The sequence below is a fragment of the Trichomycterus rosablanca genome, chromosome 9 (genome assembly GCF_030014385.1).
Source record: "Trichomycterus rosablanca isolate fTriRos1 chromosome 9, fTriRos1.hap1, whole genome shotgun sequence".
NCBI lineage: Eukaryota > Metazoa > Chordata > Actinopteri > Siluriformes > Trichomycteridae > Trichomycterus > Trichomycterus rosablanca.
This window is the reverse complement of record NC_085996.1, coordinates 30847204-30861087: the sequence shown is the minus strand read 5'-3', so window position 1 is coordinate 30861087 and position 13884 is coordinate 30847204. Positions and strand designations below refer to the sequence as shown.

General features: G+C 39.0%; 1 protein-coding gene across 8 annotated transcripts in view; it reads left to right on the top strand.

Annotated features, from left to right (window-relative positions):
* The window catches only part of LOC134320690 (mucin-3B), a 140309-nt gene extending 135174 nt beyond the window's left edge, over positions 1–5135 (top strand). For all 8 annotated transcript variants that reach the window (XM_063002227.1, XM_063002223.1, XM_063002226.1 and 5 more), the window contains 4 exons: positions 586–777; positions 2224–2277; positions 2437–2486; positions 4207–5135. In XM_063002227.1, the coding sequence (XP_062858297.1) occupies positions 586–777; positions 2224–2277; positions 2437–2486; positions 4207–4417 (507 nt within the window). In that variant the 3' untranslated portion in view covers positions 4418–5135. The remainder of the gene's footprint in view (positions 1–585; positions 778–2223; positions 2278–2436; positions 2487–4206) is intronic.
* The last annotated feature ends 8749 nt before the right edge of the window (positions 5136–13884 follow it).

The following is a 13884-nucleotide window of genomic DNA, read 5'->3' as shown; positions in this document are numbered from 1 at the left end:
CTTTCATCTGCCAAAACATGCCAGTAGATGGACTGACTGTTTTAAATTGCATTTACAACTGAATGAATTGAAATAAACAAGAAATGAACAAGAAATAAATGCGCACTGATCATCCAATCAGAAACGAGCATTTTCCATTACTCTGGTATAATAAGATGGAATATACAGTATGTTTCCTTTGATGATTTTTTAAATTAAACATTTTGCTTTATTGACTTTGCCTAATGACTTGCTTTACGGGCGGCACAGTGGCTCTGTGGGTAGCACTGTCGCCTCACAGCAAAAAGATCCTGGGTTTGATCCCCAGGTGTGCTGGTCAGTGTCCTTTCTGTGTGGAGTTTGCATGTTCTCCCCGTGTCCGCATGGGTTTCCTCCAGTTTCCACCCACAGTCCAAAGACATGCAAGTGAGGTGAATTGGAGATACAAAACTGTCCATGACTGTGTTTGAGATTAAACTTTTGAACTGATGAATCTTGTGTAATGAGTAACTACCGTTTCTGTCATGAATGTAACCAAAGTGTAAAACATGACGTTAAAATCCTAATAAATAAATAATGACCTTTTACTGCTTGCCCTGCTGGTAGGGGCTGAAGGATGAGTTGAAGACCAGGCAGAGGAAAGTACTCTCTCTGCAGGAGATTGCCTCACAGCTGCTCCCTGAATCCAGCTCGGAGGACGGATCTGATGCCACAGAGAAACTTCACGTCATCCACAACAAATTATGCCTGCTGCTGCGTCAGGTCAAGCAGGACCTCCAAAATGTTCAAGAGCGCTTGGTAAGGATAAATGATGGTAATTTACAACAACAGCTAGACAAGGAAGTTCTGGAAATCCTGAAAATAAAGGCTGATGTACTAAGCAAAGAATACCAACTGTGCTTGGAAACTGTCATCTCAACAACCCAATTACTGCAGATTATTGTAAATGGGATTGTTTGTGTGCTGTTAGCAAACATCAACAAAAAGTATTTTCTAGGATTATTAGGACATTTTTAGACCAACATTTGGCATGAATTGCATCAGAGACTACAGTGCATGTATAATTGCTGGAATACACACTGGTAAGAAACTGACCATTAATAGAGCAGAATCAGACTTATTAAAGCACTGATTGGAGTTTTATAATGAAACATGCAATCAGAAATGAAGTGGTTGTTTAAATACACCACAGGCATAGTGAAAATGAAAGAGAGATTCATTTTTTATTAATATTGTTATCATTTCTAGTGGGCTGCACTGCACGGTGGGTAGCACTGTCGCCTCACAGCAAGAAGGTCCTGGGTTCGATCCCCAGGCGGGGTGGTCCGGGTCCTATCTGTGCGGAGTTTGCATGTTCTCCCTGTGTCTGCAAGGGTTTCCTCCGGGAGCTTCAGTTTCCTCCCACAGTCCAAAAACATGCAGTCAGGTTAATTGGAGACACTGAATTGCCCTATAGGTGAATGGGTGTGTGTATGTGTGTCTGCCCTGCGATGGACTGGCGTCTCATCCAGGGTGTTACTGTGTGCCTTGCACCCATTGAAAAGCTGGGATAGGCTCCAGCACTCCCCCCACGACCCTGATTGGATAAGCGCTTAAGAAAGTGAGTGAGTGGGTTTTTATGTTATAACCACTGCTGACATGTACAGTTCTAATTTCCTTTAAATTATACAAATGTTTTATGGAAATCTCTGTGACTCCCAGGATAAGTTGTCAGTAAGCCCTTGAGGTTTTCTCCGCTTTGTGGCTCCCAATGTGGTTTGGTGGAGTCCTAAAGCTTTATGAACTCTTTTCAGTCTGATGTACTTTAACAATCTTTTAATCAGCTCTTTTCTTAGATAATGACATTGTTTTCCTTTAGAAACTTTGTGACTTTGATGCTTGACTTTGATGCCAAGTTTTCAGATAAATGAGGGTTAAACATTTAGCTAACTAATTGAGTAACAAAAGGAGAATTAATTCTAGTATTTGAAATGTATGTTGGATAAGTATGTTAGCATTTCAGGCTAGTTTATCCTATTTATTCTAAAGGATTAACATGTCCTTTCTTTTTTGTTGTGTTTTGTTTTAATTATATTGATCCAAGTATATAGGATGTTACTTGTTATATTCTTTGTTTGAAGTTAATGCATGAAGTACATAGATCATAGGTGATTGTGTGCTATAATTAAATATTATCTCATTACATTGCATTTCTGTTATAAATGGCTCACCATTAATACAATGATGTGGTCTTCTGTATCAAAGGAGTCATCTGAGGCGGCGGCTGTGGGAGGTCAAGATCCTGGAGCTTTATCTACAGTAAGCTACACCTAAATAACGCAATAAATACATTATTTACTGACCATAGTTTACAAACAATAACTATTCATTACATCTATACACTTTTATTACAAAACAGTAAATAGTGTGTGTTTATTGCAGAAGTATTAAGCTTGTATGTGTATTGTCTGATTGCAGGAGCCAAGTGCTGAAGCTGTTGCTGATAATACAGCAACAGGCGCTGCTAGGTACTGTACAGTTTTATTTTTATTTTAAATAATATAGAATAAATTGACATTTCTTATTTAATCAGTGTACAATATAATCTGTATATTCTGTTTCTAGAATGCTGTCATATATATATATATAAAGGCTCCCCAAAAATTAACCAAACAAAATGGTTCATATTTTCCCGTCAAAGCCCCAGAAATGTACCTATTTATTCTTGAAAAAGAACTCTAACAGTACAGCATGCCCGTCAGCTACTGAACACCTCCCAACCACCAATGTTTACATTTGGGTTTAGCAAAGAAGCATACAGTATACTGCCCCTTATATTTAAGTACAAAAAGACAAAAGACATTGTGGTTTGACAATTTAACCTTTAGCAGCCAAATTAACACTGTACTGGATTTGGGGAAAGTCTGTAAATGTCCCTGAGTGGCCCAGCCAAAGCCCAGACTTACCTCTATTGAACATTTGAAAAGAGAACTGAAGATGGCAATTTACATACGTCTACCATGCCCAAATCCAGATGAGCTTGTGGAGATACATTTAAAAGGGGCTTCTACAAATGATTGAAAAACATGTTTTCATTCTGTTATTATAGGTGATTGATGTGTGTAAATTGATGAGTGAAGATAGCTATTATAACAATTCAAAATTAAATTCACAATTCAAAGTGTACACAAAGTCAACAGGTCTGAATACTTTCTGAATTCATTATATATTAAATAATAAAAATAAAGGTAGTTTAATACCTTTTTTCCTTAACATACTTCTGGATCTACTAGGTGTATTAAAATCATTCATGTTGAGTTAGAAATGTCCTAGTAAGTAATTAAGATCAGTTAATACCAACAAAGCAAAAGATTGAGGTTCTGTCAGTAAAAATGGCATCAGTCAATTGATCATTATGGGTGGCACAGTGGCTCAATGGGTAGCACTGTCACCTCACAGCAAGAAGGCCCTGGGTTTGATCCCCGGGTGGGGAGGTCCAGGTCCTTTCTGTGTGGAGTTTGCATGTTCTCTCCAAGTCTGCGTGGGTTTCTTACGGGAGCTCCGGTTTTCTCCCACAGTCCAAAAACATGCAAGTGAGGTGAATTGGAGATAGAAAATTGTCTTGTGAACTGATGAATCTTGTGTAATGAGTAACTACCGTTTCGGTCATGAATGTAACCAAAGTGTAAAACATGACGTTAAAATCCTAATAAATAAATACAATTAATCATTATCATTTATACCATCAACTTAAAAAAAATCAATATCTTTAATATGTTTAATCCTAATAAGACTTAAAATGATTTAAATTAAAAACGGCTGCACACGGCCGCACAGGGCAGTTGTAGTCTAGCGGTTAAGGTACTGGACTAGTAACCGAAAGGTCACTGGTTCAATTCCCACTACTGCCAGACTGACACTGTTGGGCCCTTGAGCAAGGCCCTTAACCCTCAATTGCTTAGACAATACTGTCACAGTACTGTAAGTCGCTTTGGATAAAAGCTTCAGCTAAATGTAAATAGAATCTGATGGAACACGAATGACACTGTCCACTGTTAGGCAAGCTTAACATTGTTATATTGTTTCAAGCTCATAATTTCTCTGTGTATATTTAATCAGCAGTAAACTAAAGACAGGCCTTATTGTTTAGCTCTATATCTGGAATACTGGTGTGTAAATGTCTTCTATAATCGCCAGCTGTACAGTGATAAAAGGAAATACATTTTAATAGAACATTTTTTGTTCCAGGGTGGAGAACAGAGACGCGCCCCCTCGACGCTCTTTCTTCTATCGGGTTTTAAGGGCAGCCTTCCCCCTTCACATCCTTTTCCTTTTGCTACTGATTCTGACCTGTCTGGTACCATTGTCCGAGGAAGACTACAGCTGTACTCTCTCCAATACCTTTGCTCGTTCTTTTCATCCCATGCTGCGTTACACTAATGGACCTCCTCCTACGTAAAAAACAAGCACACACACACACACACACACACACACACCCACACCCACACCCACACCCACACCCACACAAACACACACGACCAACAAACTGGTCTGATTCCAAAGTGACCCATCTAAACTGTTAATGCACTGCTATGTAGAATAATCCAGAAATATATTTTATCAAGTGTATTTAAAAATTCGATTTTATACTATTTATCCCCAAAGCCATACTACTGAGAACTATATTGTTTTTAAGGTAAATTCAGATATCATACTATACTTAATCATGCTTTTACATTCATGTAATTTTTAATGTCACTGAGCAAATGTTAAGGCACATATTTAGACTTTGGGTCACTATATCTGGGCTGTGTTAAGTCATCCTGTCATCATTTACTATTCATGTATGTGTAAAATTAGGTTAGAAAAAATTAAGTGGTGGTGGATAATATAAAATATTATTATGTTTTTGCCAGACAATGTTTGCTTTACAGATCAAGCATATTTGACTTTAATATCCATAATTTCCATCTTTTGTTATTGAATGTTTTGGGGTTTAATTGGACTCACAGAATAACACTAATTTCTAACTCTATTATTTGTATATTTGTTCTTGCAGGTTTCTTCTTCATTCAAGTTTTATGAGTGTAAATAGAATTTGAATCATTAAGATTGGGGATATGTACAGAAATTTCAGAATGTTCTTTTAATGTATTCTCTCTATCGGGGCAATAAATGCTGCATTTCTTTCAACAAACAATTTGTGCTTATTTTTTTATTATTTTAAAGTTAACAAACTTGGGCCGCTCAAGTACATCATCATATCGAATCTCAGCTCTGCCTTGCCGGCTGAGGCCGAGCGGCCACATGAAGAATGATTGGCCTGTTGTTCATATGGGCGGGACTAAGCTGGATGGGGGTCTCTCTCTTATAACTGGTGAAATTACGACCTCTGCTGGCTGATTGATGGCGCCTGCACAGAGATGAGAAAAGAGTGCTCTTAGGGTGTGTCCCTCCGTACACGCAGCTAAGCTGCGCTGCACTTGTCAAAGTGTAGGTGATCAGATGCATACGGCATGCTGCCCATGTGTTGGAGGGGTCGTGAGTTAGCTTTGATCTCCTCAATCAGAGCAGGGACCGGCATTGGTGGAGAGGAAGCATGATGCAATGGGGCAATTGGACGCACTAAAAAGGGGGGAAAAGGGTGAGAAAATGCATAAAGAAAAAATATACATACATACAGTGTATCACAAAAGTGAGTACACCCCTTACATTTCTGCAGATATTTAAGTATATCTTTTCATGGGACAACACTGACAAAATGACACTTTGACACAATGAAAAGTAGTCTGTGTGCAGCTTATATAACAGTGTAAATTTATTCTTCCCTCAAAATAACTCAATATACAGCCATTAATGTCTAAACCACCGGCAACAAAAGTGAGTACACCCCTTAGTGAAAGTTCCTGAAGTGTCAATATTTTGTGTGGCCACCATTATTTCCCAGAACTGCCTTAACTCTCCTGGGCATGGAGTTTACCAGAGCTTCACAGGTTGCCACTGGAATGCTTTTCCACTCCTCCATGACGACATCACGGAGCTGGCGGATATTCGAGACTTTGCGCTCCTCCACCTTCCACTTGAGGATGCCCCAAAGATGTTCTATTGGGTTTAGGTCTGGAGACATGCTTGGCCAGTCCATCACCTTTACCCTCAGCCTCTTCAATAAAGCAGTGGTCGTCTTAGAGGTGTGTTTGGGGTCATTATCATGCTGGAACACTGCCCTGCGACCCAGTTTCCGGAGGGAGGGGATCATGCTCTGCTTCAGTATTTCACAGTACATATTGGAGTTCATGTGTCCCTCAATGAAATGTAACTCCCCAACACCTGCTGCACTCATGCAGCCCCAGACCATGGCATTCCCACCACCATGCTTGACTGTAGGCATGACACACTTATCTTTGTACTCCTCACCTGATTGCTGCCACACATGCTTGAGACCATCTGAACCAAACAAATTAATCTTGGTCTCATCAGACCATAGGACATGGTTCCAGTAATCCATGTCCTTTGTTGACGTCTTCAGCAAACTGTTTGCGGGCTTTCTTGTGTAGAGACTTCAGAAGAGGCTTCCTTCTGGGGTGACAGCCATGCAGACCAATTTGATGTAGTGTGCGGCGTATGGTCTGAGCACTGACAGGCTGACCCCCCACCTTTTCAATCTCTGCAGCAATGCTGACAGCACTCCTGCGCCTATCTTTCAAAGACAGCAGTTGGATGTGACGCTGAGCACGTGCACTCAGCTTCTTTGGACGACCAACACGAGGTCTGTTCTGAGTGGACCCTGCTCTTTTAAAACGCTGGATGATCTTGGCCACTGTGCTGCAGCTCAGTTTCAGGGTGTTGGCAATCTTCTTGTAGCCTTGGCCATCTTCATGTAGCGCAACAATTCGTCTTTTAAGATCCTCAGAGAGTTCTTTGCCATGAGGTGCCATGTTGGAACTTTCAGTGACCAGTATGAGAGAGTGTGAGAGCTGTACTACTAAATTGAACACACCTGCTCCCTATGCACACCTGAGACCTAGTAACACTAACAAATCACATGACATTTTGGAGGGAAAATGACAAGCAGTGCTCAATTTGGACATTTAGGGGTGTAGTCTCTTAGGGGTGTACTCACTTTTGTTGCCGGTGGTTTAGACATTAATGGCTGTATATTGAGTTATTTTGAGAAAAGAATAAATTTACACTCTTATATAAGCTGCACACAGACTACTTTTCATTGTGTCAAAGTGTCATTTTGTCAGTGTTGTCCCATGAAAAGATATACTTAAATATCTGCAGAAATGTGAGGGGTGTACTCACTTTTGTGATACACTGTACATACAAAAAAAAAAACAGTTGGCCAAAAATAAGTAGACACCCCTTTTAATTAATGGCATTGACACCTTGCTAACAGGCTCACACGTTTTCTCACAATAAAGCTGTAACTGTAAGTGCTGATATTTTAAAACAATGTCTGGGAGCCACACACCCCTGTCAAGTTGAAAAGTGCCTCTGAGGCAATGCCAGCACATGAACTGTTCAGCAAGAGCTTCAGGAATTATGCTTGTGTGCAGATGATTGGCCATGTAAACCAGATGTTGTCATTCAATCCTGGAGTGATGACAGAGCATCTGCTGGTTTGATGAATCATGCTTAGCTTCTAGTACTAAAACATCGAAAAAGTGTAAAGTAGAAAATATTAAATCCAAAATTAAATAGAAAAAAAACCCTGCAAGTAAACATAAGTTGGGGTTTATTGTTTGAAAATATATTTTTATTGTGTTTTAGTAGTTATTAGGCTGCAGGATAATTGTGGTAAGGTTGGAGAAAGAGAGAAAATTTATACATACAGTCTACATACATACAGCAGTATACACTGATCAGCCATAACATTAAAACCACCTCCTTGTTTCTACACTCACTGTCCATTTTATCAGCTCCATTTACTCTATAGAAGAATTACAGCCTGTTTTCATCCTGTTCTTCAATGGTCAGGACCACTACAGAGCAGGTATTATTTAGGTGGTGGATCATTCTTAGCACTGCAGTGACACTGACATGGTGGTGGTGTGTTAGTGTGTGTTGTGCTGGTATGAGTGGATCAGACACAGCAGCGCTGCTGGAGTTTTTAAATGTCCACTCACTGTCCACTCTATTAGACACTCCTACCTAGTTGGTCCACCTTGTAGATGTAAAGTCAGAGGCAATCGCTCATCTATTGCTGCTGTTTGAGTTGGTCATCTTCTAGACCTTCATCAGTGGTCACAGGACGCTGCCCACGGGGCGCTGTTGGCTGGATATTTTTGGTTGGTGGACTATTCTTAGTCCTGACTATTGAAGAACAGCATGAAAGGGTACTAACAAAGCATGCAGAGAAACAGATGAATAACAGTCAGTAATTGTAGAACTACAAAGTGCTTCTATATGGTAAGTGGAGCTGATAAAATGGACAGTGAGTGTAGAAACAAGAAGGTGGTTTTAATGTTATGGCTGATCAGTGTACATGTAAGCAAATTAAAGTAAGCCTATTTTAAAAATCAGCAGTACGTCAAGTCAAGTCAACTTTATTTATATAGCGCTTTTTACAATAGACATTGTCTCAAAGCAACTTTACAAAATCCAGGATCAACAGATACAAAAACCCCTGTTGAGCAAGCCGAGGGTGAATGTGGCAAGGAAAAACTCCCTGAAAATTACAGGAAGAAACCTTGAGAGGAACCAGACTCAGCAGGGCCCATCCTTCTTGGGTGGCCTGGAGGATACTTTAAATAAGTAGGATTTACACAAATCATACAAACAGAATTAAATGAACTAAAAGTTATAACTGGCAATAAATAAATAAATAAATAATAATAATAGAGTTATTATTTGGTCTAGTCTTCAATAAAGTCTGTAGTGAGTTCTTGTCATTCTTGGTGCAATTACGCCAGACCCGTCACATCCGGCAGGAGCAGCATCATTGTCACAGCAGTCTCGACTTCAGTCCTTAACCTTGGCGGGTAAACAGGTTTCCATCAGAATGCCCTCTGGGTAAAACAACAGAGAATGTAGTTAATAATGTACAATGCTAGTTGAGTAAAACAGTTTTACAGAGATTTTTAGACTCCGGCAGCCCTAATTATTACAGCATAACTAAAAGGGAGAGCGAGCAGGTAACAAGGTCATGAAGGCTTTCATAGGACATCAGCACCCATCTCCCCACCATCATCAAACCTGAGTGATCGGACAAGAGAGGCAGAACGACAGCAACCCAACATCCCTGATCACCACAAGTTTCTATGACCAAGAACCCCCAAGCTCTGCGCCTTTGTCTATACTAATCAAAAGCCTGAGAAAATAAATATGTCTAGACTTAAACATTGAGACTGTGTCCGAATCCTGAACAGAGGCAGGAAGATTATTCCAAAGTTGTGGAGCTTTGAAAGAAAATGCTCTTCCACCAGCCATGATCTTTTTAATTCTAGGAACTATAAGTAACCCTGCATCTTGTGAGCGAAGTGGACGCTCTGGGTTGTAGTGATTAATAAGCTCACTCAGATACTGTGGAGCCAGACCATGTAGCGCTTTCTAGGTTAGTAAAAGTATTTTGTAATCAATGCGGAATTTAACTGGCAGCCAGTGAAGAGATGATAGAACAGGACTAATATGATCAAATTTTCTAGTTCTAGTTAGCACTCCAGCTGCTGCATTTTGAACTAACTGGAGTTTGTGTATGGATCTACCAGAGCATCCAGTTAGAAGAGCATTACAATAATCTAACCGAGAAGTTATAAACGCACGGATCAGTTTTTCGGCGTCATTAACAGATAGTATATTTCTTATTTTAGAAATATTACACAAATGATAGAAAGCAACTCTAGTAATATTATTGACGTGTGTATCAAAGGAAAGATCTGAATCTAGTGTGACACCCAGGTTTTTTACATCTGAGCTGGTAGTAACAGAGAAAGTGTTTAGGTTTAGCACCAGGTTAGACAACTTGTCTCTTGCAGCTTTAGAGCCAACAAGTAAAACCTCAGTTTTATCTGAATTAAGTAAAAGAAAATTACACGACATCCAGTTTTTTATGTTGTTTACACAATCTTCTATCTTACTGATTGTGTCAGTATCATTTGGTTTGGCTGATATATACAGCTGTGTGTCATCTGCATAGCAGTGAAAATTTATGCCATGTTTATGAATAATTTCTCCTAGTGGAAGCATATAGAGTGTAAATAATAGCAGTCCCAGTACCGACCCCTGTGGAACACCACACTTTACTTTTGTAGTTTCCGAGCATTTATTATTTACATAAACAAATTGAGAGTGGTCAGTCAAATATGATTTGAACCAAGAGAGTGCGAGTCCTTTAACACCTACTGTATTTTCTAGCCTCTCCAGTAAAATGTTATGATTGACCGTGTCAAACGCTGCACTAAGACTGCGTTCTAATTTTCGCGCTAAAGAAAGCTGAGGCATACTGTGTTGAGTCACAATTTTTAAAATCATGACTAAAAAGACGGCCACTGTATTGGAAATACTGCAGCTTTAATTCTATCGGTTTAAAACAAGCAAGTAAATTCTGCAATGTTTGGGTTACCACATAATGGGCCATGTAGTGCATATCTTTATGTATAGAAAAACAACCCAAACAAAATGCATTCTACAAAAACATTGCCATGACTGGTTTATAACAATATGAGTAACTGACACAGCAGTGCAGTGCATTTGTAACATGACATGTAGCACTGAAGGGAATACAGACCAAATATCAATTCAAAAAAATAATAACCCTTGGTTCTTAAAAGATTAAACATCTGGTATAATCCTGTAACAATTTACACATCTCTTAAGTTCACTAAAATCTCAGTTCTGCACAGTAACAACAAAATACAGCCAGTCAAAGAAATGTCAAAATCTTGTTTACATATATCTTGGCGGCGGCACGGTGGCTAAGTGGGTAGCACTGTCGCCTCACAGCAAGACGGTCCGGGTTTAGGGGACGTTGAGTTAAAGGTACCACTGTATTAAATATATATTGCTTTTTACAAAATGACCCAATGTAATTTGTATTAATGTAAAAACAATTAATAATGCAAATTATTTTACTAAACTTGAAGATATGATAAGGTTGGTTAAACCCATTTAGCAGGTGCTTTTATCCAAAGTGCCATACAATGCAAGCAATTGAGGGTTAAGAGTCTAGCTCAGGGGCCCAACAGTAGCAGCCATCTGATCATCAGTCCAATATTTTTACCACTGAGCTACCACTGCCCATATAATAGATGTTGTAAAAGGTACAAGAGCAAATCTAACATCCAATACAAACAACAATAAACCACTTTAGAGGGATTACGGTTCTTAAAGCTTCTAGGAGCCCCTGGTTACATAGTGTGCTGGCTCTACCCACAGAAAATGTTCTAATAATCTTTACCCCTTCAAATAATCTTACATTTATGTGCTCCATATGAACAGTCCACCTCAGAAGTCAAACATTTGTAAAAGCTTAATGTTCGCTTGGAGTATGTTTAATCAATTTGTTAACTTGGTAGTAAATTAAAAAAATATAGTTCTGTTTAAAAGCTAAAAATTAAACAAATAAAATACAACGTTATTTTATTAATAAATTACATTAAGTAGAATAGAAAAAAACATCCACTCATTGTTGAGGAAAATATAATTAAATCTTATTTCATTTTCATCAACCATCGTACCCTGGTCAGGACAGCAGCAGGTCTGGTTCCACTTTAAAAGCTGGGTGCAAAGCAAAAACACACTGAACAAGGTTCCAATCCATCACAATTCATAATGTCAGCCACAAAAGACATAGCCTGTGAGGTCTGTGAACCTGAATCTCAGCTGTGTGTAATAGAGTGCTGTCACCCAAGCACTATGAAATCATCAACAACAACAAAAAAGCACAATTAGTACATTAATGCTCCACCATGGGATTTTATAATAGCCTAATTGAATTGAATCTTTGTGTCATACAGTCCACTAATAAAAATCATCCTGTAAAATCACTCCACTAAACCTATTTTCTATCAATGGAATGAGAAAAGTGTCCAAAATTTCAATGTACCCCAGTGCACTGACTGCTAAGGTAAAGATTGCCATCTCCCCTGGTTTTTACCTGACATGCAACCCCCTATCATTATTAAGTGGGTAAAATAGTTTTTTCAGTCACCAGACAAAACTGAAATGGCCAAAAGAGATTGGTGATTAATCAGTGGACCTTAATTTCATCCACACCCCAAGATCACTTCTCTAACACAAACAGAAGAAAACAAGGTTGCAGTGGGTTGGTGCTGGATTTCATCTGGCTGTTTTACATGTAAACTCCATTTCTTTCAGCTGATTACTTACAATTTTGTGGCTAAGTGGGTAGCACTGTCGCCTCACAGCAAGAAGGTCATGGGTTCGATCCCCAGGTGGAGCGGTCCGGGTCATTTCTGTGTGGAGTTTGCATGTTCTCCCCGTGTCTGCGTGGATTTCCTCCCACAGTCCAAAGACATGCAAGTAAGGTCAATTGGAGACACTAAATTGTCTATGACTGTGTTCGATGTAACCTTGTGAACTGATGAACCTTGTGTAATGAGTAACTACCGTTCCTGTCATAAATGTAACCGAAGTGTAAAACATGACGTTGAAATCCTAATAAACAAACTTACAATTTCTTCACAATCACTACACACACGGACTCCTCTTCCCACCCATTTTCATGTATTTTTATTTAATTTGTTCTACATTTTTATTTTTAAGGCATATTGCTTTGTGTTTGCTATCCTGGCATTCCGACGTCTTTCTCTGTCCACATGTATGTCTCCTTTTCCGACCATCCTATTTTGTTTAAACTTGCACCAAATTTTAGACAAAGCTAACTGGAACTGTCAACATCTTTTTGCCACACTCCCTATTTAATTAGAAAACTACTTCAAGAAGGAAATTAATTTTATTGTGTTAATTGAAAACACTCTTGTTGGAGCCATGTTCCCCTTAACAGCTCATTAAGGTCTGAAAGCACTTCTTTTTATGTGCAGACTGTTTGCATTGTCAGTTGCAAATTACAATACCTCTTTATTTTCCACTCATCGTTGTGGGATTACACATTATTTTCCTCTATGTGATCTGGAAAGCAGGGCTATTATTTGAAAGTATGTTTCACAAAGCCAGGATGTTCAGCTATTAAAAAAAACCATTTTGATTCATGTTTGTGATTTGTTTATTTGCTACTTGCTTGGTGTAATAGCTTGGTGAAGATCCTCTTAAGTGTGGTGCTTCTATAATTTATACCAGGGCTTGAACTTGAAGATAATTTGAATCTAAAAGTCATGAGTTTTAATTGTACGCACCAATAGTATATGGATTTGAATCATTTACAATCTTCTGAGAGGGCAGTGGCTAAGTGGGTTGCACTGTCACCTCCCAGCAATAAGAAGGTCCTGGGTTTGATCCCCAGGTGGGGCGGTCCGAGTCCTTTCTGTGTGGAGTTTGCATGTTCTCCCTGTGTCTGCCTGGGTTTACTCTGGGTGCTCCGGTTTCCTCCCACAGACCAAAGACATGCAAGTAAGGTAAATTGGAGATACTAAATTGTCCATGACCGTGTTCGATATAACCTTGTGTGAACTGATGAACCTTGTGTAATGAGTAACTACCGTTCCTGTCATGAATGTAAACAAAGTGTAAAACATGATGTTAAAAGTCCTAATAAACAAACAAAAACACTTTTCAGAAAGGTGTGTGTAAAGCCTGCAAAAAAGTTGAACACATTGTTTTTTCTACTTTCTTGCTGGTTACCTAACATTTTGTTCCAAATCTATATGTTCCAAATAAATAAATGTGTTATTATTAGTCTAGTCATATTTTAGGTCATGTTTCAACTAAAAGGTAGACCAACACAAGTACAAATCTACATGGCAATACACAGTATGTTACTAATAACTGCACACAAACACAGAAATA